Raw genomic sequence first — 26,865 nt, 5'->3', positions numbered from 1 at the left:
AATAACATGATTTTCCATTGCAGATGTAACCATGATCATTCCATACACATTGCAGTTCGTTGCTTATTCTAGAGTTGTGCTCAAGTTAATTAAAGGTTAAAAGCTACAGCCAGCGCGAGTCTGGCTGATCTATGGAGGGCAAAGGCTTTGAGCTTGGAAGGCCGCACGCGCTTACACAGCACTTATAAGATGTTATTCTTGGTGATTTTGTGCTTAGTCATATTTTAATATGTTTTGAGTAGAAATAGCTGATCCAGCAATATTCAGTTAATATAATATACTTGATTTAGAGCAATACACACTGATGGTCTGAGTAAATGAAAGAGTCCTTGTAGCTGCCATGTTGTGTCTTAGCAGGGTACAGACGGTTCCAGGAGACGGGGGCAGTCAGCGTCTGCCCTCGGGAAGGAGACAATGTTACTCTTTGTGTTAAATAAAATTGTCAACATTGATTGTATTACACCTGTCACTACGCATGAGGGGGCGTTCTAATACCCTGATTTCATAAAACTATGGTGATGTGTTTTTTGAGACGAGATCTGAGACTGTCTGCATACAGTGTCCATCTCCCACGTGTGACCATTAAAATCATCGTTTGACTCAACCCGACCGGACCAGTGTTGTTATTATGGGTTTTTTCCTCTGGTGTCCATCCCCAATATTTTGAACTCATAACAATACTTATTCATTTTTCAAAATATTTACCATGTAAATGCCAATTTACATATGGTCATGCAATCATATACAATTATATGTAGGCACACAAGTGCACCCCTATAAAGATGTGCCCACACACACACACAGCCATGAGGCAGTTGGATGGACTCACTATTAGGACTTGGCAGGTTAGAGGGTTCTTCTTCAAGTAGGTTTTGTGCTTTCCTTTTTCCTTAAAGACATAGCAAAGAGATATTTTGTGTCAGGGTAATACATTTTAAAAATTAGTTTGGAACCTAAATTAAAAAACAGTTAAAAAGAGAAAAAAAAAGCCTCTAGTGAGGCACATTGTTTTTTAAAAACATTACTTTACATGATATACTGAGTGGTTATAGACAGTGATGTTGCACAGACTTATAATATAAATACACCACAGTACCCAGCTCTTTAAATTTATAATATACTGGCTTTTATTAATACCAATACTTTATTAACATTAATTTCCACAGAAATGTTAACAAACTGATGATAAAACAGGAAAAATGTGATGTAGTTATCATTTTCTGATGCCCATTTTAAAGCCTTTTACTTCTGTCATGTCAGGACTGCCATCTTGACTCAACATGCAGGTATATTTGTTTTATTTTTTTAAGATGACCACACAGTGACCGGTTTGTAAATGTAAAGTTGAAACTCACCTTCTAACTCACTTGTTTTACTGGCCGACTCTGGGCTGCTCCTCCCTTCTGTGGACAGATCCAGAATGATTGTTGAGTCACTTGAATCCATTTCTTCTACGTCACTTGGCTGATCAAGACGTCGCCTCTTGGCAGAGCTGCAAAGATTAGTCAGTTAATCAATTAGTTATCAACTATAAACTCAATCAATTCATATCTTTATTGTATAGCCATTTTCATATATACAAAGTGTAACACAAAGTGCTTCTTCCTTTCATGCTAAAACAGGTGAGGAAACTAAAGGCAGGTCACCAAATACTTGATTGATCATTTTGGATCACTTCTTTCTTTCCTTAATAAAATGCCCAAACATGATTTTAGCTTTTTTGTTTGTCCTCTATCGTTGAAATTAAAATTGTCAGGTTGTGGACAAAAGAAGACTTTTGGGGAAAAACTTTCACAACTTTCAGACATCGTACTGACTAAACAACTTATCAATTAATGAGGAAAATGAATAACAGAATTATCATTGCTAAAATTAAAATTAATTAGTTGTAGCCTTACCTCTTTGAATGTCTCCCATCTGGAGTAGCTTTTTGGGGGGATCTCACATTTTGCAGTCTTTTGTTTAGCTCTGTGTACACAGTAACCTGTATAGGACATTTAATACATTATTCCAACCACTACTAAAATGTCCAACATGAAACACTTTGGTATTGAAGTGGATGCATTTCACTTACCCATGTATTCTTGATGCCTTGGTCCTGTAGCATAGGGTAGTACTGCACTATTCTCTTTGCCATTGCTGTAATTTCTGGTTTTGATGGGTATCTATGCGATTCTCCATCCCCTTTTGCCCTCAGGATTGCAATCATACTAGTCATGGTGTTTCGGATGAGCCGACATCTGAGCTCCTTTGACATTTTGCAGCTGCGCTCTTCACCTTTCTTTCATAACTCAAAGTATTGTTGGCGGACTTGCTCAAGCTCAGTGTCAGTGTGCAATACATATTCTGGATAGAATAACTTCACAACCTTTTCAGGGTTTGTGCATTTTGCTGGAGTTGCATTTACAGTAGTGGATGTCTGTTGCTTGGGTGACTCATTAATGGAGGAGCTGCTTGAAGATTTTGAGTCATCTTGGCCAGATTCCTGTAAAATAAATAATAATGAATAAAAGCAAAATGCAATTTTTGTGTGTGTGTGTGTGTGTGTGTGGAGGGGGGGGGAATAGTGAAGAGCCATTCAACTCTGCCCACGGTTAAACTAGTTGTAATCGGTGGTTTGATCACATTCCAGAGTTGAGAAACCTGGTAAACTGATTTGACAATCAGGTTGTTACTCTGCAAGGGTTTTCTATGATGGACGGTGGTTCCTACAATGTAAGGCAGCTTCAGGGAGACAATATTTTCTATTCACAACTAAGTGACCATAGACTGACCATGATGTGACTTATTTATCAAAGTTGAGGTTTGCAGATTGATTTATTCAATACTGTAATTTTGATGTAAAAAAAAAAAGAGAAAAAAAAGTGTTATTCTTCACAAGTCTATAAAATTGCCTCCTTAAATTGTAATGATTACCTATATTGCACCCTTCAATTCTATATAAGAACATACAAAAGAAAATTCAGGTAACAGTAGTATATGTGGTTTGTAGTATTTTAGTTGTGATTAATCACAGAGTTGGGTTGTGATTAACTGAGTGCATTTTGTTAATCAATTGACAGCCCTCATTAATAGCAGGTTGATAGCAGGTTCATTCCATTATTCCCTTAAAATAAACTAGGTATATTTGGTGACTGGTGTTAAAACAAAAAAAATAATAACAAAAGGAACAAAAACACGACGATGCCAATTTTAAGAGGTGGTGAGTGACTGAGAAACTGACCTCCAGTACATCCCGACAGGCACGCCAGACAGCTTTTCTCCGTAAAAAGTTCTCTGGGCCTGGGAAAAGATCCTGCAAGTCTTCACGAGACAGGGTGCCCATCATTCCCTCACTGATGTTTGCAGCTATGAACACATTGGAAGAAAAACATAGCAAGATGAAATTATGCCCTACAAAGGAAACTGCATGAGAGATGAGACTATGAAAGTTGACACTTCATTAAAATTTTGTTGCTATTGCTAACTAGTTTAGTATAGAAATGTGGATACCTCATTGTCTGCTTCTGTTTTTTGTATAGAGCTAATGATCAACATGCTAAAAAGACTGTACTTAAGTAAAAGTAGTGTTACTTCAAAATAAAATGAAGTAGAAGAAAAAAGGGTTTTCTCCTCAAAAAATTACTTAATTAAATTAAAAAATATATATCTGCTGGGCTAACTGCTGTGGAAAAATTCTGTTTACAGACAAACAAATCATCACACTACTTTAGCATTGTTGACCTCATTTTTTATATATTGGACACTGAATTTTTATCCAGCTTTAGGTATTATTAAATGAACTGAGCTTTTTGGAATGTAGTGGAGTACAGTTACTTCTTTACAAATCTATTCAAGTAAAAGTGTAAAATATAGTGCAGTAAAACTACTATAAGTACTTTTTTTCCCCAAAAGTTAATCAATTAAATGTAAATTGGTAAATGTTACAGAGAACTATCCACCTCTAAGGATGAATAAATACACTTGCATAAGTAAAACAAATAACTACAAATGTTCCTAAAATGAGGAAATGATCACATGAAATGGAAAGTAAAAAAAATTACTTAAACATCATCAACGACATTATTTATAAAATAATGTAATTTGCACACTTCCGTGTTGATGCACCTATGTAAAACATAAGTCCATTTAATCTGTTTAAAAATAAAATTTGCATACATTACCCTTTAAAACCGACACTGTGACCTCATCCAGTCCTTCCATGCTGTTAGCCTACTTAGCACACTAGTTAGCTTTTTTTGGCGTTAGCTTGCCTCGTCCAGTCACTGTTCAGCTGCAACGTTACACAATATAAACACACAAAAACATTTATAACTTTCGAAAGGAGTGTAATATGTACAAAAAATGAGCGCTGCATAATACATTTTAACTTACTTCCAATGAAACACGAATGCAAAGAACTCTCGGACAGTAGTGGCAGGCACGTGTCTACATGAACCTAAGATGTCCACCAGATCATTCACGACAGCCAGAAACGAAGTTCGTCTTCAATTTGCCTGACATTTTTGTAGCCCAAAAATCGTAAAAGGATGATTGATTGGTTTTTAAACCAAACAACTGTCTCTGTGCATTGCAAAATAACGTTAATTATTATAGGTTAATAAAAGAAATAATTTAGTTTATCCCCCACATTTACGACAATTTAGCAGGCGCATTTAACCATGGTAATGAGTTATTTTACGGCACAACTGCAGCCCGCACTACCGAATGAAACATACTAGCTTCCAACATGATTTGGCGTTGCTTTATATGCTACGTGTTTGTAGCATTGAGTCTGAGACAACTTTTGAGTCACATTAATACCATGCACAGCCGCAGCCCTGACTTTCGCGTGGTGTGTGGAATTGATGGCTGTCCGAGTGAGTACAGAGTGTATAACTCCTTCTACTATCACGTAAAGCGGACACACGCGCGTCACCTTCTCGGAGTGGAAGCGAATGAGGAGGATGGATCAACCCGCCACGGTTTACCTGGAGCAGGTGAAAGGACGGCCCCAATCAACCAAACTAACGCCAGTTCTTCAGTAACTGACGAGGGGCTCAAGCATCCCCGCACTAACGATAAGTTATTTTAACAAAAGCCAGAGAAACGAGCTGCAGAAGCTGTAACATAATGTTAGCATTTACTTTGGCTGATCCAAGTACGTCCAATAAATGTTTTGTTTTTGACAGACTCATGTTGTACTTTTATTTTAACAGTGATGAGTGTCGAACTAGTTGTTTCGCTAAATTAAGTAACTCACCTGAAACGTAAATGAGAGCTGTGGCAGAAACGCAAAGCTGCAGTCTTGTCAGACTGTTTTTTTTTTCCAGTCATCCGTTCGCTCCGGTGAATGCATCCAAACTTTGCAGAAAGTCCTATTAGTTTAAAAAAAACTTGATATATTGTTGAAATACGTGTTGAAATCAGCTGGTAAAAGCCAGTCAGCTAACTGAATAGGTCGCTATCATGTTTACATATAATGTGTTCAAGGTCAACTTAGGCTACGTCCACATGTACACGGGTATTTTTGAAAACGGAGATTTTCCGTTTTCGTTTTAAAAAATAATCCCGTCCACACGGAAAGGCAGAAATGAAGGCAAACGCTGGTAGGAACATGCCAAAGCAACAGGTGGCGATATATTCCTAACCGTGCAGAAATGTTGGCCAATCAGAAGTCTAGAAGCCTTGGTGGGAAAAAGTAAACAAAGCTGGGGCATAGAAGCAGAACCGAGTGGTATGTGTGGAGGGACAGTAACTGTGTGTGTATATGTAAGCATTTAAACAGTGCAGAGAGTACAGTAATAGTATTCTAGAAATTCATTTCACCGAAACAATAACGTGGCGCACAATGTGACGTCAAAAAAAATGCGCACACCTTTGACGCTGCGTTTTCTCCGTCCACACGCAAATGCAAAAACGGAGTTTTCAAAAATATCCACCCTGGCCCGAGTTTTTAAAAATCTCAGTTTTCAGTGACCAAAAACGCCATTTACGTGTGGACGAAAGGTGCAAACGCATAGAAAAATTTGCGTTTTCAAAAATACCCGGGTACGTGTGGACGTAGCCTGAGAGAATGACTATTAGGCAAAGCAAACCAAAATTACATGATTTGTTCAGAGTTACTGTCAAAAATTTAAACACACAAAAAAATACTCATCTTCACATTAATAAGAGCATTAAAGTCAATATTACTTTTATTGTCAGTATTGGTTATTTTTTTAAAGGTGAAACTACTAAATATAACATATTTCAAATTGTCAGTAACTTGTCCGACAGTAAATAACTGACATAACTAATTACTTCCATGCAAACCAATCAGTAAGTTATTTTGTATATTTTTTAAATGAGTAATCAGTTATAAATAACTATTTACATTTCCGAAGTAACGTAAGACTACTGACAACATTAACTGTTACTTTTTTTTCTAAAACTATCTTTTGTTTTTCTTTTCTTTGCCTTTTTTTCTTAGTAACTCCGGAGGTTATGTTTTTGGTGGCATTTGTCTGACTGTTAGCAAAATAACTCAAAGTTATGGACAGATTTTAAATTTTCAGAAAATGTCACAAATGGGCCAATAAACAAGTAATTCAATTTTGGGGGTGATCAGGCATGATCAAGGAATTTAAACTATACTGTACTGAACGCTCCATGTGCTTTGCTAGTCTTATTAATCTATTATCAAGTACTGCTTTGTTTGTCATTTTAGTTGTCATTTTAAAAGCTCAAATTAAAGACATCAGTCAGTAAAAAATACATCTACCTTGTACCTCATGGGCATGAATCTAGCTAACTAATGAATGCAATATTGTTTGGTGATTGCTACCTATCAATGCAATTATTTATTTCTGTTTTAATAGATATGTTTTTGTTATTCTGTTTCAGAGTGGATTTCAAGAAGATGGAGAGGGTCACCTGAATCTTGACATTTATAAACATGCAACTGCATTTCTTCTTCAAGCCAAGGAAACCCATCGACTGACACAGGTAATTTATGCCATTAATTTTCCATTGAATTGTATTTCATTGTTAAAGAACCTAAAAGCAATATGCTTAACTTATGCTTAACAGTGCTCAAGCTATAACTTGGGCACTGTTCAGACCTGGCATCTTGAATGATCTGATCATAAATGGACAGCTTTAGGTATGTGAGTGAAACACCTGACATTAGAATGTACTTCATGGGGGACCACTCAGATCTCACTCCCCCACTATATATGGAAATAGACATGTATGTTGCATCCAAAATCTGCCTATCACTATATTTCCTTAGCATGAGCTAAGAATAGAGACAACATAATACACACAACACAAATTTTCAATTTGCATTTCCACCTATGATCCGATTCCTCAAAATGCATTATAATTAAGTGAAAACAAGGTTTTAACGTTGCATAAGGCAATATTATTCTTTACAAAAAAAATTGGGTGGTGGGGGTAACTTATTTTGCTCATTGCATCTCACTAACTTTATGTAACTGAAGGTTTCCTTTTTCAAAAATTGTGTCTCTGTGAGTTTGCATGTTGACTGTGTTTTCATATGAATTTTGTAATTAAGGATTTTCCTTTGTTTTTTCCTCTTCCACAGAGAGCTGTTAACCACATCGTGAGTGGAATCCAGCAATATCAGGCCGTATTATTGGAGCACCTAAAACAACAAATGAGTGACATGATTGAGAGACATTCTGGGGACCTGGATCAACTAAAGAGTGATGCAGTGGGGGTATTTGACCAGTTTGTTGACCCTTTCACTCAAATTGCTTCCACCCATTTGCAGGACAAGACCATTAAAGAACTGTTAAAACCAGTTGAACCAGAGATTATTGTCACAAAACAAACAGTCTGTTATTCGAAGCGTGGAGACTCCAGAGTTCTTGCCATTAAGGACCATTGTTTTCATTACATACCGTTGGTGAAAAGTTTGGAGCAGCTGCTATCGCATCCAAGAATGCTTGCAATGATTGATGAGAGGCCAAAGCCATGCAAGGATGGCTTTCTTCATGATTTCATTGATGGAGACATTTTTAAGTGGCACCCACTGTTTATTAAAGTCCCTACAGCATTACAGTTGATTTTATATACAGATGAAATTGAACTATGCAATCCTCTTGGATCTCGGGCAAACAAGAACAAGCTGTTATTGATTTATTACACCTTAGGTAACATCAGCCCTAAGTACAGATCAAGACTTCCTGCTATTCGTCTGCTTGCCATGGTAAAATCAAAAGATCTTTCCCGTTGTGGTATAGATGAGATATTTGAGAGGATTAACCGTGACTTAATTGAGCTGTGTGATGGTGTCCAAGTTGTCACTGCAAGTGGTGAGAGGACAATTAATGGGGCACTCATATCTGTATGTGGAGACACTCTAGCTCAGCATGAAGTGGCTGGATTTAAGGAAGGAGTGGGTTTTGCCTACAGTAAATGCAGGCACTGCGAATGCCACTTTGAAGACATGCAGAAAAAATTTAATGAAGATTTGTTTGTTAAAAGGACCATGGCCAGTCATAACAGGCAATGTAATGACATTGAGAAGGCAAGTACTGACTTTCTGAAAGACAAACTAAAAATAACGTATGGTATCAACAGGAGAAGCAAGTTAACAGAATCTCCTCACGTTGATATAATCAATCAAACCCCACAAGACATCATGCATGTTATTCTTGAAGGCGTTGCCCCATATGAAATCAAATGTGTTTTAAAGAATCTTGTGCTTTCAGGGCAAATGAGCTTAGATTCATTCAATAGTGCAATTCTGTGTTTCCCTTATTCTCCTGTTGATGTGAGGGATAAGCCTTGCCCCATATCTGTCAGTACGCTATCATCAAATGACAATAAATTGAAACAGTCGGCTGGGCAGATGCTGGTTTTGTTGAAGATCCTTCCATTTCTTATGGACAAAATTGGAGAAAATCATTACACACAAATGCTACGTAACATGTTAGAGATCATAAAAATTCTGTTTTCACCTATTATTGCTGTCTCAACTCTCTCCAGATTGAAGCTTTTAATAGAGCAGCATTTAAAACATTTCAAACAACTGTTTCCAGATGAAAATATTATACCTAAACAGCATTATTTACTGCATCTTCCTTCTCAGATTAAGGCTCTTGGTCCTACAGTGAGGCATATGTGTATGCGTTTTGAGTCAAAACATTGTTTCTTCAAGCAGTGGGCTCTGAAAAGTAGTTTTAAGAATATTTGTAAATCTCTTGTGAAGCACAACCAACTTTATGAATGTAGTCAGAACGTGCATGAGAAACATCCCATTTTTTCAAGTGAAGTCGACATGGGTCCAGCCAAAGAGGTGAAAAATGTTCATTATGTAGAAGGCAAGATTAAAGACTTCATTGAGCAAGTTGAACATGTAGTTTCTGTACAGTGGATTATGCTACATGGAAATATACATTCATGTGAAAAATCTTTGGTTATTTCTGATGTCATAAATGATGCTCCAGAGTTTGCACTTGTTAAAAACATCTATATTGTAAATGCATCTGTGTATTGTTTTGAATGCCAGCCTCTCTCTACAGTTGGGTGGAATGATCAATATTTAGCTTATGAGGTAGAAGTTCCCTGTCTAGCTCAGGCAAATATTTTTTTGGATGCTGGAAATCTTGTTGATTATACAGCATACCACTATGTAAACTTTAATAACAGCAAGTACATTCCAGTGAAGTATGATCTAACCGACATCATCAAACATTATTCTTGAGTCTTTTGTGAATATGTGGGCTGAAATAATGTTTTTAAAGACTGGCAAAAAAATTGTTCTATTTACTTTTTATTTTACTTTTGGCGCAATCTGTTCAGTGCAACACAACTGAGAGGGAAACAATTTCAGTGTTTTGCCTCTTTTTCAATGTCACATTGATATGGTTTGACTGGTATGTAAGAAAAATAAATACACTGTGCTTAAGATACTAAGACTCATAATAATGCAATGTTGGGCATGATATTAACCTGCAGTTCTCAATAAAGTAGATTTGATGTCCTGATTCAAGTTAGGTCTATTTCTTGAAACAAGATGATACATCTTTTACAAATAACACAGCAGCTTAAAACGTTTATAAAATGCCAAAAAAGCTTGTTTCGTGTGAGATATGACTCAAAACAATATGTTCAAGTGTTTTTCACTTAACAAGATATCCAAGATGCACTGTCTAAAAACAAGTTCCTATGTCTCACTGAAACGTTACTCTTTAGCTGATTATGGCTTATTTTAAGTGTGATTAGATATTGTGACTTGAAATAAGACAAATATACTTGGTAAGATTTTGAGTTTTTGCAGTGCATTGCACTGCAAATTTCTTGTAGCTTGACAAGATTTATTGTCTTAATTTTAGCCAGATTATTTTGTCCATCTTGTTTTGAACATTACAAGCTAGTTTCCAGTCTCAAATTCAAATTCAAATTTTATTTGTCACACACACACAACCATACACAGTATGACATGGGGGTGAAATGCTTGTAGCTGTACAATGCCCGACCATTAAATGACAGAAGAAAAGTTTTACAATATTTACAATTTACAGTTTACTACAAAAATTTACAAATTAACTTAGGAATTTACAGTAAAGAATGTGCAAATAGCAGAAGAGATTATAAAGATAAGGATTATAAATTATAGGAATTATAGGATTATAGGAAATGTGTGGTGGTGCGTGTGGTGACGTGTGTGAGAGTCCAGTCTTATAGTGACGTGTTTGGGAGAGTCCAGTCCTACACCTGGTTCAGGGCCCGAATAGCCTGGGGGAAGAAGCTCCTCCTCATTCTCTCTGTTTTGGCCTTAAGGGAGCGGAAGCGCTTCCCAGACCTCAACAGTGAGAAGAGTCCATTGTTGGGATGGGAGAGGTCCATCATAATCTTCCTAGCTTTGGACTTGCACTGCTTGGTGTAGATGGACAGCAGGTCAGGGAGCTCTGATTGAATGATGCGTTCTGCCGTGCGCACCACCCTTTGCAGATCTCGTCTGTCCTGCTTGGTGCTGTTCCCAAACCAGGTGCAGATGTTTGCCGTCAGGACGCTCTCGATGGTGCAGGAGTAGAAGTTCTTGAGCACCTTCAGTGGCAGATGGAAGTCTCTAAGTCTTCTGAGGAAGAAGAGACGCTGACGGGCTTTCTTAACCAGGGTGTTGATGTGACAGGACCATGACAGGTCCTGAGTGATGTGGACACCCAGGTATCGGAAACTGTCCACTCTCTCCACTGGCGTGCCACTGATGATGAGGGGTTTGTAATTCCTCGCCTGCTTTGTAGTGAAGTCCACGATCAGCTCCTTAGTCTTGCTGATGTTTAGGAGGAGGTTATTCTCCTGGCACCAGGTCTCCAGGTTCCTAATCTCCTCCAGGTAGGCCGTCTCGATGTTGTCGGAGATCAGGCCCACAACAGCAGTGTCTCATGTGTTAGATGATTAAACTTGTTTCAAGTATATATTACTTTTTTTCTTATTTAGTCTGTATATCTAAAAATGAACCATTTTACATTTATTTCAAGCAAAAACAGCTTTTAGATAGAGTGTAAAACAAAAATTATCTCAAAATAAGAAACAGTCACCTTTTTCCTTGAAATAAGAAAGTTACTCATTGGAAGGTATTTATTTCAGGTTTTTAAAGAAAGGACATCTTCAAGGTTATATTTTGTCATAACATAGACACTGTTTCTGAAATTGACTGGGTAATATGACGTAAAATCAAGTAGGTCTTCAACATCAGTCAGTTCAGTTGCTTGGGCAAGGTTGGGAATTGCAATTTCATAGGCAAGAAAGTCTTTGTGGAAACCCAAGGTTTCATACACCTGGTATTCAAAACAATAAAGTACACTATTAACAATAAAAATGTTTTTTACAAGTCCAAAGATAGGGTTTAAACCATTTGCTGAAATGAGTATAAGAGACCTGTCACAGATGTATTTGTTTCCATGTAAAATAAGCCACTTTACTCTAACGGCATGATATATAGCATCTTCAATCCCCAAAAAATCTACAACCTTTGATTGCAAATGGTCCATATTAGCAACCTCTGACACAGGACCTAGTTCTTTCTCATTTACAAATATCGGATGCTCAGTTCCTGCTTCACTTTGGTAACACTACAGCAGCTGATTGTGGTTTACAAGAGACTTGCACACATTCTTAAAGTTTAACTTGGATGACCATTGTTTAAAAAAACTGTGTTTAGACTCGAATCTCATGCACATATGACGTATTACAGGTCCCAGGGCAATAATTTGAGAGGGAAGATGCAGCATGTAATGTTGCTTTGGTATTACATTTTTTTCTGGGAATAGTTGCCTGAATTGTTTAAGATGATCTTCTATCATTTTTTTTAGTTTGGACACAGTTTGTAAAGACACAACTTGGGCAAAAAGTATGTTAACAATTTCAATTAAATCCAAAATAAACTGGATAAAGGGATTTTTCTCTACAACACTGTACAATAAGAATGGCAAAATCTTGATCAATATAAGCATTTGTCCAGAGGATTGTTTGAGTCTGTTGTCACTTGAAGCTAAAGTAGCAATACTAATTGGTGAAGGCTTGTCACGTATGTCCACTGATGAAAAAGGAAAGTTCTGCATGGCAGAATTAAAAAAGTCCAAATCCAAATTTCCAGATAAAACAAGGTATTTCAACACACACTTAATTTCCATTGGTGCCACTCCTTCAAGAATTACATGCATAATATCCTGTGGCATCTGCTCTATGAGATTAAAACCTGGGAAATCAACTAATTTGCTTTGTCTATTTATGCCAAAAGTCGTTTTGAGCGAGGATTTCAAAAATTCAGTAGTTGCCCTTTCTATTTCAATGCACTGCCTAATGTGTCCGTCCAATGTCCGTCTGGTGAAACTATGTTCATTGAAATTTTCTTGCATTTCATCAAACGTACACTCACAATGACGACATTTGCTATACGCAAAACCAACTCCTTCCTTAAATCCTGCAAGCTCATGCTGGGCCAGAGTGTCTCCACACACAGCAACAACTGCTCCGTTTAAATAAAATTCCCCATTGACAGTGTTAATCACAACACCATCGTACAGTAACTTCAAGTCCTCATTGATTCTCCGTAGTATTATATCTACCCCACACTCATCTATGTCCCTAGACTTTGCGATTGCGAGAAGTCTGATGGAAGCCAACTTTGATCTAAACTTAGGGTCTATGTTGTCTAAGGTGTAATAAAACATTAGTAGTTTATTTACACTCGCACGTGACCCTAGGGGGTTACACATTTCTATCTCATCAGAATGGAGTATCAGTTGTAAAACAGAGTTCTTCTTTGAAAACAGTGGGTGGGTTTTGAAAATAATTCCATCATTAATGTCATACAAAAAACTGGCGTTGGGGCAACTCTGAGGTCCAGCACTGAGCATGTCAAATAGTCTTGAATTGGATAATAGCTGTTTCAAACTTTCAATCAAAGGAATGTAGTAGAAAGACTTGTTTTTGATTGCAAGAACTCTCGATTCTCCCTTTTTAACTCTACAGGCATAATTGGAAATGATGATCTCCTCAGGTGTGACAGGGTTGAAATGCATCTGTGTTACACGGTCCTGTAGGTTTGAAGCTGCACATATGGGAACGGGATCCTGAAAGTTGTCCAATGTTGAAAGAACTTCTTGTTGTAAAGGTCCATTGCTGTCAGGTTGCCTTTCAAGGATGGTCTTTATTTTTCCCCTCAAGGACGTCAGAAGAGCTGTTTGATACTGTTGGACACCAAGGACAATGTTGTTGACACTCCTCTGAGGGGGGGGGGGGGGGGGAAACACATCAGAGACATGAAAGCGTAAATAGAAAATATAACAGAAGCAAAATGCAACTCTATTTCTTTAGCTCAAATTAATGAGCCACTGAATGTTGTAATTTACCAGTGGAGCAGTAGAAGAAGAAATCAGCCAATAATTGGCATTGTTTTGCATGACATGCCACATGCATGACTCACGTGGCACAAACACATTGCACCGAGCAAGATGGAGGAGCATGAAAGGTTACAACAGAAAAAGTGAACAAATGATTACCTCATTTTTTTTTAATGTAATTCTACTTTCATTTGTCTTTTATGCCTAAAAGTGAACACATTTTACACTGTTAAGCCTATTTTAAACTGTTGAGTGTGCCCAGAGTTACATACATTGCAGTGAACTGCACAACTCTTGTGCTTAACTTCTTCGTAATGTACATTTGTTCTTAATAACTTATATAGGTGAAAGTAATAGCTGAATAAAACCAGCGATGAAAAACAATCAATTAATTGCAAAGATAGTGGACAGATTATGAAAAAAAATCATTAGTTGCAACCTTACATTGAACCAGACTTATTAACAAGTTAACAATGACACCCCCATAATATCAGATGAAGCAGTACCTGTGATAGGTGGCATTGCTCCCGCACACCAATAGCAAATGCAGCTGCACATCTGGCAAGATCAACAGTTTCTCTTTTACCCTACAGGACAAAAAGAATTACAATTGTGTAAGAAAAATGACTCACTCAGAATGTGTTTCAAATTCCACCAGATGCAAAACAAAACAAAGAAATATTCCAAACTGTTGTACATTTTTGCTATTAAAAGATTCATACTACAATGGATAGCTAATGAAGCTGCAAATGTTATGAACAATTTAAGAGTTATTTAATGAAACTTAACCAATCTTTATGGAATCTACTCTGAAGTTAACTGAAAGAAAAATTTGAAAGCTGCTTGGTTCATGGAGCATCTAACAACAACCAAGGCAGGTACACAACACTGGTAAATAAGTTTATTTATTATGTTTAAGTATGGTAACTAAGCCTACATTGTTGTTGTGCAAGCCTGAATTTCAGCGGATTCATGCATTTGAAATTCAGCACTGGCCTTCATACCTATTAAAATATTCTAATCAAGTAGTTTATCTTAGAAAACACATAACTTTAAAACTATAATCTTCACTTGAACTGAGTACATTTTCTCTAGTTAGGCTTTACTACGGTTTTACTAAAGCTGAATTGGGGTAACTGTGCTTGGTTAAGGTTAAACAACACACATACATTTAAAAATTCGCGCGCGTACACACAGAAACACATAAAGTACATTACCTGATTCTGACGAGGTGTTTGAAGCTCAGCCGCGTCTTGCTCCATCACGTTCTGACTTTCCTGTCGCTCCTCCTCCAACACCTCCGATGTTACTGGGGGGTCTAGTGGTGGTGGCTCTACTTCAGTGCCATTGCCATTGCTAACAGTTTGTCTGGGTTCGGCAGTATAGTCGGCAAAAATGGCTGTACCAAAATTTTCGCCTCCTAATACATTTGCATCGATGAAGCTGTCAGCCATCCTGTAGGCGGGTTCCCAGTGGCGATGTATTGTGGATGTGTGCGTCTGAGATGGTGGTAAAACGAGTTGAAAACACGGTAATCCTCGGCGCATCCATCGACTCCACAAATGACACGGAAATCTGGACTGCGACTGTGTGCAGTATTAATGTGACTTAAGAGAGACTTCAATGTTAACGCCACAAAGACGAAGCAAATCACACACCTCCAACAGGCCATTGTATTAGACTAAAGTCAAGCAGAAAATATGTTGCAGTGTGGAGCTGTTGCCGCGCTAGTTTGGGAAATACCTAGTTCATGGGGGGAGGGGGGTATTACAAGCTGTAGCTGTAAAAACAAAAAATGGTCACAAATAAGGTAAAATGAAATAAAACCTATAAGAGTTTATTTTAAATCAATGAAGAAGAAATTTACCTATCATACTGACTGTGTTTTATGAACGTACAAACCACTAAATTGTATATAGAAGCAAAAATTGAGATGTCCACCCCCTTCATGTTCCATGTTAGTTGTTACCCAACTCCGTTTGAATTTGGAGTCACAGGAATCTTCTGCACCTGAGCATTGAAAGAAAAACTGTAAGAGAAAACTTCGTCAAGAAAGAGAGGTAAGCAATTTAAATTTTTCGAATGTAAGTAGTGTGTAGTCTAATCACTGTTTTAAAGTCAAGCGGACAGAATAATAAATTTAATTTGAGCGCGGGAAGGAGTAATGTAGCATGCTAACAGATGCTAGCGTTAGCTTAGCAGCCCTCGCATGTGGTTCAGAGAACATTTAGTGAAGTATCTACTGTAATGTTGTGAGAATTCCTAGCTATGCTATTTATAAGGGGCAGTATTAGCCGTTTGTATGAACTTAAGTTAATAGGCACACTGAGAATTTCTTTCAATTAGCAAGAGAGCTAATTAACCACATTCAGGGTTTTCCAATTGTCTTTGACTGATTTACTAGCTGCTTGAATTCCCTCACAAGGTGTGGGTTTAAATTAATATTTTGATATTAATTGGATTTATTAAAGTGGGCTCAAAACAGTGTTATTCAGGAATCAGGCCGGTTGGTAAAACAAGTAGCGCTGTGTATTGATTCAAAATTGAAACAGAAGATGGCTGCACTGCATGTACAAGGATGCCAGCTGCCGTTAAACCCCGAAGAAGAAGAAGAAGCTGTATCCCAGAATTCATAGCGCGGCCTAGCTCAGTTTCCAAAAATGGCGGCAGCTAGTTAGTTTTAAAATTTCTCTTATTACTCTTTCTAGGTCACAAAATAAATGTTTAACATATTTTCAGGCGAGAATGTAGCCGTGTAAACTTCAAATATCTGGACAGTTTATCAAGACACCACATATTTTCAAAAGCGCTCCGACGTTTTCGGAGACGTCTGTTACCCACTAGCTCGATAGCTAGCCGGGGTTTAACGCTCACTAGAGCCGTGAGAACACCGGACTCCGGGCGAACCATTTTCAAAACCACCGCCGTCTTTCACTACTCAGGTGAAACATGATATATAAGTCACTTAAATAACTTAAAAATGTTATTGTTTGGCTTTTTTCAGTATTTTATTTGTTCCTGAGTAAATCGGTTTGGCTGAGATTAAAGTTATAGTTTTTACACAGCTGAATAAACGTCAAGCAGACAACTGATTATTAGAAGTGTGAGATGCTCGAGAATTTACTCCGGTGTCCTTTTATATTTTAGATAGCAATGAGCAATCTGCAAATTTCTTTAAAATGTAATAAACTATCATCTTGCCTTTATTTTTAGTTAGCACATGCCTTAAACACTTAAAGCTATAAGCTAATGATCGTTATGTAAGAGCAGATGCTGCTGGTGCAATAAGCTGTACATTTTACATCCAATGGATGCATGATCTGGCAGCCCTAGTCAGCATAATCTTATTGATGAAATTCAATGACACAAATCTGGGTGAGTAAAAGTTCACTGGGCAATATTGTATAACCCTTTCAGACCTCAGCCAGGCTGTCTGGGCATTTCTTTTCTATAATAGCTTTAAAAAGGGTAAAAATGTTGAACAATCAAAACGATTCTTTGACGTGAATCAATTTGATTCTCATGGGACTCAATTAAGATTCAACTTTTCAAATGTTTTTAACATAACACTAATTGTAAACGTTTGTCTTGCAGGTGACTGAGCAATGGAGAAGCTGGATGATGTAACAGTATCTGTCCTTAAAGGTTATATTTGATAATATATTTGTGTGTGTGTGTGTATGAATGTATATATATATATATATATATATATATATATAAAACCGGTTTTGTTTGTTCAGTTATGTGCTTGCACAGTTTAACTGGTGTTTGTCTTTTTGTTAGCTGCAAGCATTGACGAGCGCATGCTTTTAACATTGACCCGTGATGATCTGAGGGACCTTTTTTCTGGGCCTGAGCACTTTCTCAGAAGAAAACATGTGTGGTAAATAATTCATCCTGAGGTATTATGTAAAAAATATTTAATTCAACTAATCTCCAGAAAGTATGCTTTTATTTTAGCAGTACTTGACATTTTTATTTTCTCACCCTAAACCAGGAAGACCATCTGCTACCACAGAAACCTGAAACAACTTCTTCACCCAGGGTAGTTGCAACAGGCCCTCCAACTGCTGATGCTAATGTAAGCCAGCTGAAAACCTTGCAGCTCCCCAGTCCTCCGGAATATGTTCTGTACACTAACAGTGAGTTGGAGCAATGCCGAAAGAGTTACCTGGAGTTGGCCTGCTCCGGCAGGGAACAGGCATGCGTCATGTCAAAAGAACTGAGATGCAGATTGGTGAGAAATACAATCACAAGTATGGTGTCCCTTTTGAGAGCAAGCCAAGGCCAAATGGAGCGATACCCCTCTAAGAGCGAAATCACTGCAATGGCTAAAAAAGTTGTGGAATATTATCCTATGCTGCAGGATAATGATGCAAGCGTAAAACACGTAAGTTCTTGTATTTGTGTCTCATATATAAATCATTTTGTTTTGTTCAGGGGGCATGATATATATGTATTTTCACCAGGAGAGCATTAATGCCAAGTTACAAAAAAGGCTGCAAAATATGAAAACCCCAGTAAAAAGGCAAGGACCAACACCGGAGAGGGGACGGCCCAAGAGAAGGCTCACTGACCTCTACCCAAGGGATGAAGAAGCTGATGATGAAGATGCTGATCGCAGTTCTTCCAGTGGTGCATCTACTCTGTTATCACCTGTCAGAAATTCTGACAATGCCTCCACTTCATGTGAGTACATACTAGTAATTTTGTAAAATGGTTATCAACACACAGCCAGTAGTAGCTAATGTTTTGTGGAAGTCTACTTCAGTAACAATGAAAAACCAAAATGCTCTTGTACTTCTCTCTATCTTAGCTGACAAGGATAGTCGGCAAATACAAGCAAGACATTACAAAACATTACAAGAAATGTGTAAGAAGGCAAAACCAAACCAAGAAGATGTGTCCCAGCTATTAGACCTCGAGTTTGAAGCCAGAAGATCCTTCATTGACTCAGACACCATGAAAGAGGAGAACAGAGCTCGCCTCATCTTGGATGCATATCCATGCTTTAAAGAATTGCATCATGTAAGTTTTTGGAAGAGTTAATCAATAATCACTTTAATTTCAAATATATTTGGTGTGGTAGTAAAGTTATTTTGATTTTATTTGTTTACTTATTTTTTTAAACCTATTGTAGGCGTTGGGTGAGCTTCGCAGAATTTTGGATCCCCACAACAACAAGTTCATCAGTCAAGTAAAACTGAGATGGGAAGAATTCTGCTCCAGGGTAGAGTTCTACGGTGTGTCAAAGAAGGCAATGAATCCACCAATGACCATGGACAAAAGTAAGTTTTACCATTTGAATACAAAGTTCTCATCCTTTAAAATTTATGTTTATGAAGGTTTGTTTCTGCTTTTTCCAGCTGAAGCCCACCTTGCACTGATGAAGGCTCTTCCAACGCTCTTTCCCACACCTGCCCATCCACCAAAAAAGATGGGGAATGCTTCTGAAGCATTTCTACATGTCCTGAAGGTAAGTTTTATAAAATTTGCTTATAAAGATCTACAGAAAATTTGGCAAACAAAATATTTCGGTCAAACATGACTCAAAAATGCTTTTTCGGTTTCAGCCGAAAGACTTAAACCTATAATTTATTGTTTTCATTAATTTATAATGTATTTAATGTACACGAGTGTGGTCACATAAGGAGTCGCTTGACACTGATAAACCATAAGTCAAAACTACTATAAAGTGTGTGTAACCAACAAAGAACAAGATAATGACGTCTCCGACGTTATGACCAAATCCCAGCAAAAAAACATACAATTAACATAAGATGTTGACTGTCATGTCTTTTGTGTCTTGCAGCCTACAGAAGATCCAGATGCTGTTCTCCAGAAACGAAGCTTGTCATGTCCAGTAGTGATGTTCGATGGCTGCAAGTGTGTCATTGCTGTTGGTAATTTACCAGTTACAACATTTGACAAAGAAAAAAAAAAAAAAAGAAAAATGATATATGTGATGGCATACTTTTATGCACTCCATCTGACTTACCCCAAATGCGTGGCAACCCTGCTGTCTGTCATTCAGACAGAAGTTCTCCAGGATGCCATTCATGAGCATGACACTACATCATCTTACAGAAAAGCCCTGGCAGAATGGCATGCATTTATTGGAAAATAGTGTGTAAATTTCAGATAAGATTAGGAGAGGGCACTTCTGTTTTGTTTTTTGTTTTTTCAATCTGGGTCTTATTTCTAAAATGGAAAATGTTCATTTACTCACCCAGACAAGTTTTGTGGTATTTGGTGTCATTCGGAAGAAATTTGAATCTTTGTCGTCTTCCTATGTCACTCATCAATTTTAATGGGGCAATGGCGAAACCTTTAAGGCTGTTGAAATGTTGAAACCACTTAAACAAACTCATAATGTTGGACCTGTACTGTTCAATTGTATCTTTATTATCTGCAGGTTATTGTTAAAGTGGACAAATAAAGATGGACACTTTTGCTCTGTTTCAGTTTTGTTTTGTACGGTGGCCCCTAGAGACAAAGCACGTACAAACTCCAAAACACTTGCAAAATCCAAAACACTTACAAACTCCAAAACACATGCAAGCTCCAAAACACTTACAAAATCCAAAACACATGCAAAATACAAAACACGTACAAAATACAAAACACATGCAAAATCCAAAACACGTACAAAATCCAAAACACGTGCAAACTCCAAAGCACTTACAAAATCCAAAACACGTGCAAACTCCAAAACACGTACAAAATCCAAAACACATGCAAACTCCAAAACACGTACAAAATCCAAAACACATGCAAACTCCAAAACACGTACAAAATCCAAAACACGTACAAACTCCAAAACACGTACAAAATCCAAAACACGTGCAAACTCCAAAACACGTACAAAATCCAAAACACATGCAAAATCCAAAACACGTACAAAATCCAAAACACGTGCAAAATCCAAAACACGTGCAAAATCCAAAACACGTACAAAATCCAAAACACGTGCAAAATCCAAAACACGTGCAAACCCCAAAACACGCGCAAACTCCAAAACACATGCAAAATCCAAAACACACGCATACCCCAAAACACATGCAAATTCCAAAACACAACGGAAGTGCTCCAGGACGCTAGGGGCAGTGTTGAGCTTTTGTTACCTAGTAACTACACAAGACAGGAAGTACCAATGACCGGATTTGGGGTCTGCAGCCTTAAAGGCCGCATTTTAAGGCCGATTATGTCACAGCGACACGACGAAGACTGTCCCAATTCAAAGGCTGCTCGAAATGCGGCCCTCAAATGCGTCCTTAATTTCCCTGAATTTTAAGGATGGGTCAGTGTAGCCTTCATGGCCCAACATATCCCAGACTTCATAGCGCGGCGGTGGTGTGGATAATTTTGCCGAAAAAAAAACGGCGGAAGCGGAGCGGACGAAGAGTAAACTTTCAGAAGTAAGTACTGAATATTATGTCACTTATTTATGCGCAAATGTTTTTATAATGAAGAACATTAAAACATTACTGTTGGCAACATGTCGGGAAAGTTATGTGACATTAGCGACGTTTGTACTAACTTGGTTTTAAAGCCTTTACTTCAAAATATTCGCCGTTCAATAGCTGACTTTAATCTTACAGAGAATCTGATGATTTTATGCGTAATTAAAGTCAGTCATGTCAGTCAGCTGACGGTTCACTCGTTAAGCTGAAAGAAAGATGCTTTAATCACAGGAGTCACACATGTGTCCACTGTACCATCTGGGAACTCTTCTTGTTTAGCACTCGTAATGACACAAACACTAAATCCTCCTTCTCTGGTGCTGTTTTGTAGCAGTGTGTACACCTGAGACTGTCACCTGTCTGTCTGTCCTGCACTCTCTCTCTGTTTCTTTCTCTCTGATTGTGGAATAAAAGTATGAACATGTATTTATAAGTCACACTTGTGTTTGAATCCTGCAGCTTATCACACATTTGATTTCTATGTGTGACACGTGCAAGTGTCCAGAGTGAGGACAGACTGAGGGACCCACTGCTGCACATCATCTGTGAGGCTTTGCACCCCTGATGATCCACCAGGACAAACTCAGCAGTGTGTGAGGAAGAGGAGGAGGAAGAGCCAGCAGCAGCTGACAGATGGAGAGAATAGATAGACTGTTCCCTGTTTGTGAAGGACTGCTAGAAAAGTTTAAAATAACTAATTGTCTGTCCTGAATCAGTCTTATTAGGTAATGTTCAAATAATTTTTATCATTCCCGTGTTTTCAGTGTGGGAGAAAGTACTCAGGGCATTCAGGTTACACACTATGAAAGGCAGCAACAAGTTTAATGTTCAGAAACCTAAAGTATGTATCAGCAGCAGAATGGAACTAAAAATAAATGTTTGTTTCAGTTCTATGAAGCTTTGAGTATTTTGGATTAGTAGCACTGCTGTGTTTGTTGCATCATATTGCTGTAATTGTTTATATGCTTTATATATTCTGAGGTAAGTTGATCTATAGTGTTACATCATATTCTATAAGGATGTTATGTGTTTGTATACTTTCTGCCCAGTTTGACCCATTTAGCAGAAGTCAGCCTGTTTAAGGCTCTGATATCTATTCTGTATGACTTAAAGCAGTTATGACATGGTCTGATTTTCTCACCCAATAAAGGAATATTTAATACATCAGTCTACTCTTCATTTTATCAGAAACGGTTATCACAGCTTGTACATTTTCTTTTTACACATGTATGTAAGCATTGAGCCAAATTTAGTAATGCCAACATACTGAAGGAACAACATTTGTCTCTTATGTATGATACACCTATATATGCACTATCAATATACATTTTGAACCAGCTGCAGATGTCAGAGTAACAACTGACTGACCCCCACATAAAGTGCGTTACAGTAGTCCACAGGGGAAGAAATAAAAGCATGGATCACGGTTTCAAAGTGCTGCCTAGAAAGAAAAGATTTCACTCTTGCCAGTCGCCTTAAATGATAAAAATGGATTGGTCCAACTTAAAACCTTGGGCAGTAACAACAGGTTTAAAATATACCTCCAGGGGTTCCAAATGAAAAGAAGAGGACTCACAGGGGCCACTGGGTCCAAACACCAACAAATCTGTTTTCTTTTCATTCAAATTTAAAAAGTTTAGAGCCAACCAAGCTTTAATGTCATCTAGGCATGTCAAGAGAGGTTTTATTCAGATGCCATCCTTCTGCTTCAGTGGCAAATAAATTTGGCAGTCATTCCTATATACTTGTCTTTGAGTGAAGATTTAAGGTGGTAAGACATGTAAATAACTGCAACTTGAATCTGTACTGAAGCTCAGTATTTGACACAGAGTTCATGTTCACTGCTGTAATAGCTAATAATGACTAATATAATAACCATAATATTGGCCATATTATATTTACATTACCAAAGTGATATGACTTTAGTCTTATGAACAACATTAGCTAATTGTTATTTACTAGCTAATCTTAAATGACTATTCAGTACAGAAATGAAGCCCAAAAATCATGTTTTACTGTCCTGTGGTCTCAGCCTCAGATACTTATCAAATCACACAAAGCTCTTGTAGAAACAAACAAACAAATGAAAAAAATATGTTCTCCTTCATTTCTGTCAAAAAAAGTTGTATGACACGTTTCCAGCTGTTAGTATCATGGTTGCTAGGCAACCTGGGAAGCGCGACGGAGACTAGAGCCCATGTGTTTGCAACAAACTTGCCGTTTATTTTGCAAATCGAGCTCAACACTGCCCCTAGCGTCCTGGAGCACTTCCGTTGTGATTTGGAGTTTGCATGTGTTTTGGATTTTGTACGTGTTTTGGAGTTTGCATGTGTTTTGGATTTTGTATGTGTTTTGGAGTTTGCATGTGTTTTGGATTTTGTACGTGTTTTGGAGTTTGCACGTGTTTTGGATTTTGTACGTGTTTTGTATTTTGCATGTGTTTTGGATTTTGTACGTGTTTTGGATTTTGTACGTGTTTTGGATTTTGCATGTGTTTTGGATTTTGTACGTGTTTTGGATTTTGCACGTGTTTTGGAGTTTGCATGTGTTTTGGATTTTGCACGTGTTTTGGAGTTTGCATGTGTTTTGGATTTTGCATGTGTTTTGGATTTTGTACGTGTTTTGGATTTTGCATGTGTTTTGGATTTTGTACGTGTTTTGGATTTTGCATGTGTTTTGGAGTTTGTATGTGTTTTGGATTTTGTACGTGTTTTGGATTTTGCATGTGTTTTGTATTTTGCATGTGTTTTGGATTTTGTACGTGTTTTGGATTTTGTACGTGTTTTGGATTTTGTATGTGTTTTGGATTTTGTATGTGTTTTGGAATTTGCATGTGTTTTGGAGTCTGTACGTGTTTTGGATTTTGCATGTGTTTTGGATTTTGCAAGGTGTTTTGGATTTTGTAGATGTTTTGGATTTTGTACCTGTCTTGGTGTTTGCACGTGTTTTGGATTTTGCGTGTGTTTTGTATTTTGTACCTGTTTTGTATTTTGTACCTGTCTCGGTGTTTGCACGTGTCTTGGATTTTGTACGTGTTTTGGATTTTGTACATGTTTTGGAGTTTGTACGTGTTTTGGAGTTTGCATGTGTTTTGGATTTTGTACGTGTTGAGGAGTTTGTGCGTGCTATTTGGAATTTGTAAGTGTTTTGGAGTTTATACATGCTTTGTCTCTAGGGGCCACCGTAGTTTTGTCCTTAATCAGCAATATAATCTTAAAGTAGAGAAACTGAAGCCTCAAGTCTTCTTAAAGAAGAAATATCTTTAAAATGATTTAATGTACTAGTTTTTAGATTATTTGCCTTGATTTGTTTGTTAGAATAAGTGTTTTATGCCTATTTTCAGATTTAATTTGTTCAACATTTTACTTAGAACAAGTGGTTAAAGCTTATTTTAGGTTTCAAGCCATGATTTGTTGCCTGGAATAAGTGTAAAAGACTTATTTTTAGCTTTATTATCTTTATTTGTGGCCTACAATCAGTGGTTAAAGCTTATTTTAAGTTTCAATGTTCTGATTTGATGCCTGGAATGAGTGTAAAAGACTTTTTTTTTAGCTTTATTTAAATCTAGATATTGTTCTTATTTCAAGAAATCTTATTAAGACAAAAAACACTTACCCCATGGCCAGATAATTTCACTTGTTTTAAGCAAATCTTCACCAAAAATAAGTGTATTTTTCTAGTATTAAGGAGGTGGGTTTTTGCAGTGTGCTGTGTCAATAAAAGCGCAAAATCTAAGAGTGCTTTTGCTGTCTTAATTTAAGATGAATTCCCTTATTTTTAGTAGCTTTTTGAAGAGATGGTGTCTTATTCTCAGGAATTTTTGCTGATTATTGTTCTCAGAGTCGAAACATAATTCTTATAGTTAGCTCAATCAAGAAAGAAACAATTCAGTTTTAAGAAAATTTGTCCTATAGTAAGGTGTTTTTTTATGTGAAAAATCTAAATTAAGGTGTAGAATCTTAAAGTAAGCAAATAATTCTTGAAAACAGCTTGTTCAAGAAAGCATAATACTCATTTTAGGTACAGATTTTCTAAATATCAAAGTGTCTTTTACTTATAATAAGTCACATTTTCTTCAAATAAGCATACATTTTAGACAATTTTGTCTAGTTAAAAGGCATATGGCAGTTAGGTTAATTTGCTAGTTTTAAGAATTGTAGTCAAGCAACTTTTGCTTACCCCATTGGCAGATTTTTTGCTCAAAACAAGAAAATTTTGTCAGATTTAAGAATATTTGGCTTGTTTCAAGTATAGCTGTTTTTGCAGTGTATCAAAGGGAAGGTACAACAAAGACAAGCGAATGCGGGGATGCTTCTAGTTCCAAATAAACTCTCTGACTAATGACGCTAGTTTGGTAAACAATCCAGCAGGAAGAGCCAGTGGGACATTTTGTTGGACATTCTGAAACATATACAAGAGTTTAGGTAATACATTAGTTTTAAGAACACTTATCCTTCCAATAATAGATAGTGGTAAACTTATCCAACGCTCCAAATCTTTGGAAATTTTCTGTAGAATTGTATTATAGTTAAGTACCACCACATCTTTTAGTAAAGGAACTATTTTAATGCCTAGATAAGTGAATTCAGAATTAACAGTAAAGCCAGATATATTCTGACTTGCATTTTGATTATACCCTTGTTTAAGTAACATTAATGATGATTTTGTTACATTTACTTTATACCCTGAGAAGGCCCCAAACTGGTCTATTAAATGATTTATAGCAGGCACAGAAGTTTTTAGTTGCTTTAAAAATAATATAACATCATCAGCAAATAAAGCAATTCTATGCTCCTTTCAACCAATCTTAACACCTTGTATTTGTCCACTGGTTCTAACAGCTATTGCCAGAGGTTCAATAGCTAAAAGGAATAAAAGTGGAGATAATGGTGAACCCTGTGGGCACCCTCTTTTAATGTCAAATGGTTCAGAAATTATCTCATTAGTCACAACCTGAGCAACAGACTGACAGTGTAGTAGCTTGATCCAATGCAGAAATAATTTACCCATCCCAAATCTAACAATGACATCAAAGCGATATGGCCGTTCGTTTCTATCAAAAGCCTTCTCCGCGTCGAGCAAGAGAATGGCTGCATCTTCCTGTTCACTTTGATTATGAAGAATGTCGAGGACTCGTCTTACATTATGAAAACCCTGCCTATGTTTAACAAATCCATTATGAATGAATTTTCTATCTGCCAGAAATGAAGTGAGCCATTTCAGAACAGATACAGATATCCTTACCATATGATTTAAGCTGTGAATTAAGATCTGATGATTAACGGTATTGAAGGCAGAGCTAAGGTCCAATACTACAAGGATTGAGCAATCACCTCTGTCGGCGGCCATCAAAAGGTCATTTGTGACTTTGAGGAGAGCAGTTTCTGTGGAGTATGACTTTCTAAATCCTGACTGAAGTTTATCAAGAATGTTATGTTTCTCCAGTGCCTTCTTTACTTGGTACCAAATGACTTTTTCTAATATTTTAGAAATGAAAGGAATGAGATAGGTCTGTAGCTCAACTGAAGAGTCGAATCCAGGTTTGGCTTTTTTTTGTTGAA

The 26,865-nt window shown here is 37.2% G+C and overlaps 3 protein-coding genes and 1 long non-coding RNA gene across 4 annotated transcripts; 2 read left to right on the top strand and 2 right to left on the bottom strand.

The window, feature by feature from the left end:
* Positions 1-350: 350 nt before the first annotated feature.
* LOC120747007 lies at positions 351-5,022 on the bottom strand. Its single transcript, XM_040052580.1, has 6 exons — positions 3,224-5,022; positions 2,075-2,485; positions 1,899-1,984; positions 1,356-1,492; positions 765-889; positions 351-422 (listed from the first exon to the last, which is right to left on the bottom strand). The coding sequence occupies exons 2-6, from the start codon at positions 2,255-2,257 to the stop codon at positions 351-353; spliced, it is 603 nt and encodes a 200-aa protein (XP_039908514.1). The 5' UTR covers positions 2,258-2,485; positions 3,224-5,022.
* A 1,662-nt stretch (positions 5,023-6,684) lies between these two features.
* LOC120747016 lies at positions 6,685-12,507 on the top strand. Its single transcript, XR_005699022.1, has 3 exons — positions 6,685-6,966; positions 7,568-8,276; positions 12,497-12,507. It is a non-coding gene; the product is annotated as an uncharacterized LOC120747016 (long non-coding RNA).
* Positions 12,508-13,141: 634 nt separating this feature from the next.
* On the bottom strand, positions 13,142-15,564 carry LOC120747006. Its single transcript, XM_040052578.1, has 4 exons — positions 15,059-15,564; positions 14,348-14,428; positions 13,251-13,724; positions 13,142-13,150 (listed from the first exon to the last, which is right to left on the bottom strand). Exons 1-4 carry the CDS (start codon positions 15,386-15,388, stop codon positions 13,142-13,144), a joined length of 894 nt encoding a protein of 297 aa, XP_039908512.1. The 5' UTR covers positions 15,389-15,564.
* A 9-nt stretch (positions 15,565-15,573) lies between these two features.
* LOC120747005 lies at positions 15,574-19,968 on the top strand. The gene is made up of 8 exons (XM_040052577.1): positions 15,574-15,901; positions 17,436-17,486; positions 17,625-18,231; positions 18,311-18,530; positions 18,658-18,869; positions 18,982-19,129; positions 19,208-19,317; positions 19,654-19,968. Exons 3-8 carry the CDS (start codon positions 18,052-18,054, stop codon positions 19,966-19,968), a joined length of 1,185 nt encoding a protein of 394 aa, XP_039908511.1. The 5' UTR covers positions 15,574-15,901; positions 17,436-17,486; positions 17,625-18,051.
* Positions 19,969-26,865: the final 6,897 nt, after the last annotated feature.

This window comes from Simochromis diagramma, unplaced genomic scaffold (assembly GCF_900408965.1).
Source record: "Simochromis diagramma unplaced genomic scaffold, fSimDia1.1 OVJJ01000702.1, whole genome shotgun sequence".
NCBI classification, from domain to species: domain Eukaryota; kingdom Metazoa; phylum Chordata; class Actinopteri; order Cichliformes; family Cichlidae; genus Simochromis; species Simochromis diagramma.
The sequence above is the reverse complement of the archived record's forward strand: the minus strand, read 5'-3'. Positions and strand labels throughout refer to the sequence as shown.

Coding starts and splice junctions, on each gene's coding strand:
- LOC120747007 (XM_040052580.1), bottom strand. CDS start 2,257: ATGTCAAAGGAGCTCAGATGTCGGCTCATCCGAAACACCATGACTAGT. Junction 1,985..2,074: donor AAGGCATCAAGAATACATGG/GTAAGTGAAATG, acceptor TGTCCTATACAG/GTTACTGTGTACACAGAGCT. Junction 890..1,355: donor TAAAACAAGTGAGTTAGAAG/GTGAGTTTCAAC, acceptor TATGTCTTTAAG/GAAAAAGGAAAGCACAAAAC.
- LOC120747006 (XM_040052578.1), bottom strand. CDS start 15,388: ATGCGCCGAGGATTACCGTGTTTTCAACTCGTTTTACCACCATCTCAG. Junction 14,429..15,058: donor AAACACCTCGTCAGAATCAG/GTAATGTACTTT, acceptor TTTGTCCTGTAG/GGTAAAAGAGAAACTGTTGA. Junction 13,725..14,347: donor AGCAATGCCACCTATCACAG/GTACTGCTTCAT, acceptor CCCCCCCCTCAG/AGGAGTGTCAACAACATTGT.
- LOC120747005 (XM_040052577.1), top strand. CDS start 18,052: ATGTCAAAAGAACTGAGATGCAGATTGGTGAGAAATACAATCACAAGT. Junction 18,531..18,657: donor TGACAATGCCTCCACTTCAT/GTGAGTACATAC, acceptor TCTCTATCTTAG/CTGACAAGGATAGTCGGCAA. Junction 18,870..18,981: donor GCTTTAAAGAATTGCATCAT/GTAAGTTTTTGG, acceptor AACCTATTGTAG/GCGTTGGGTGAGCTTCGCAG.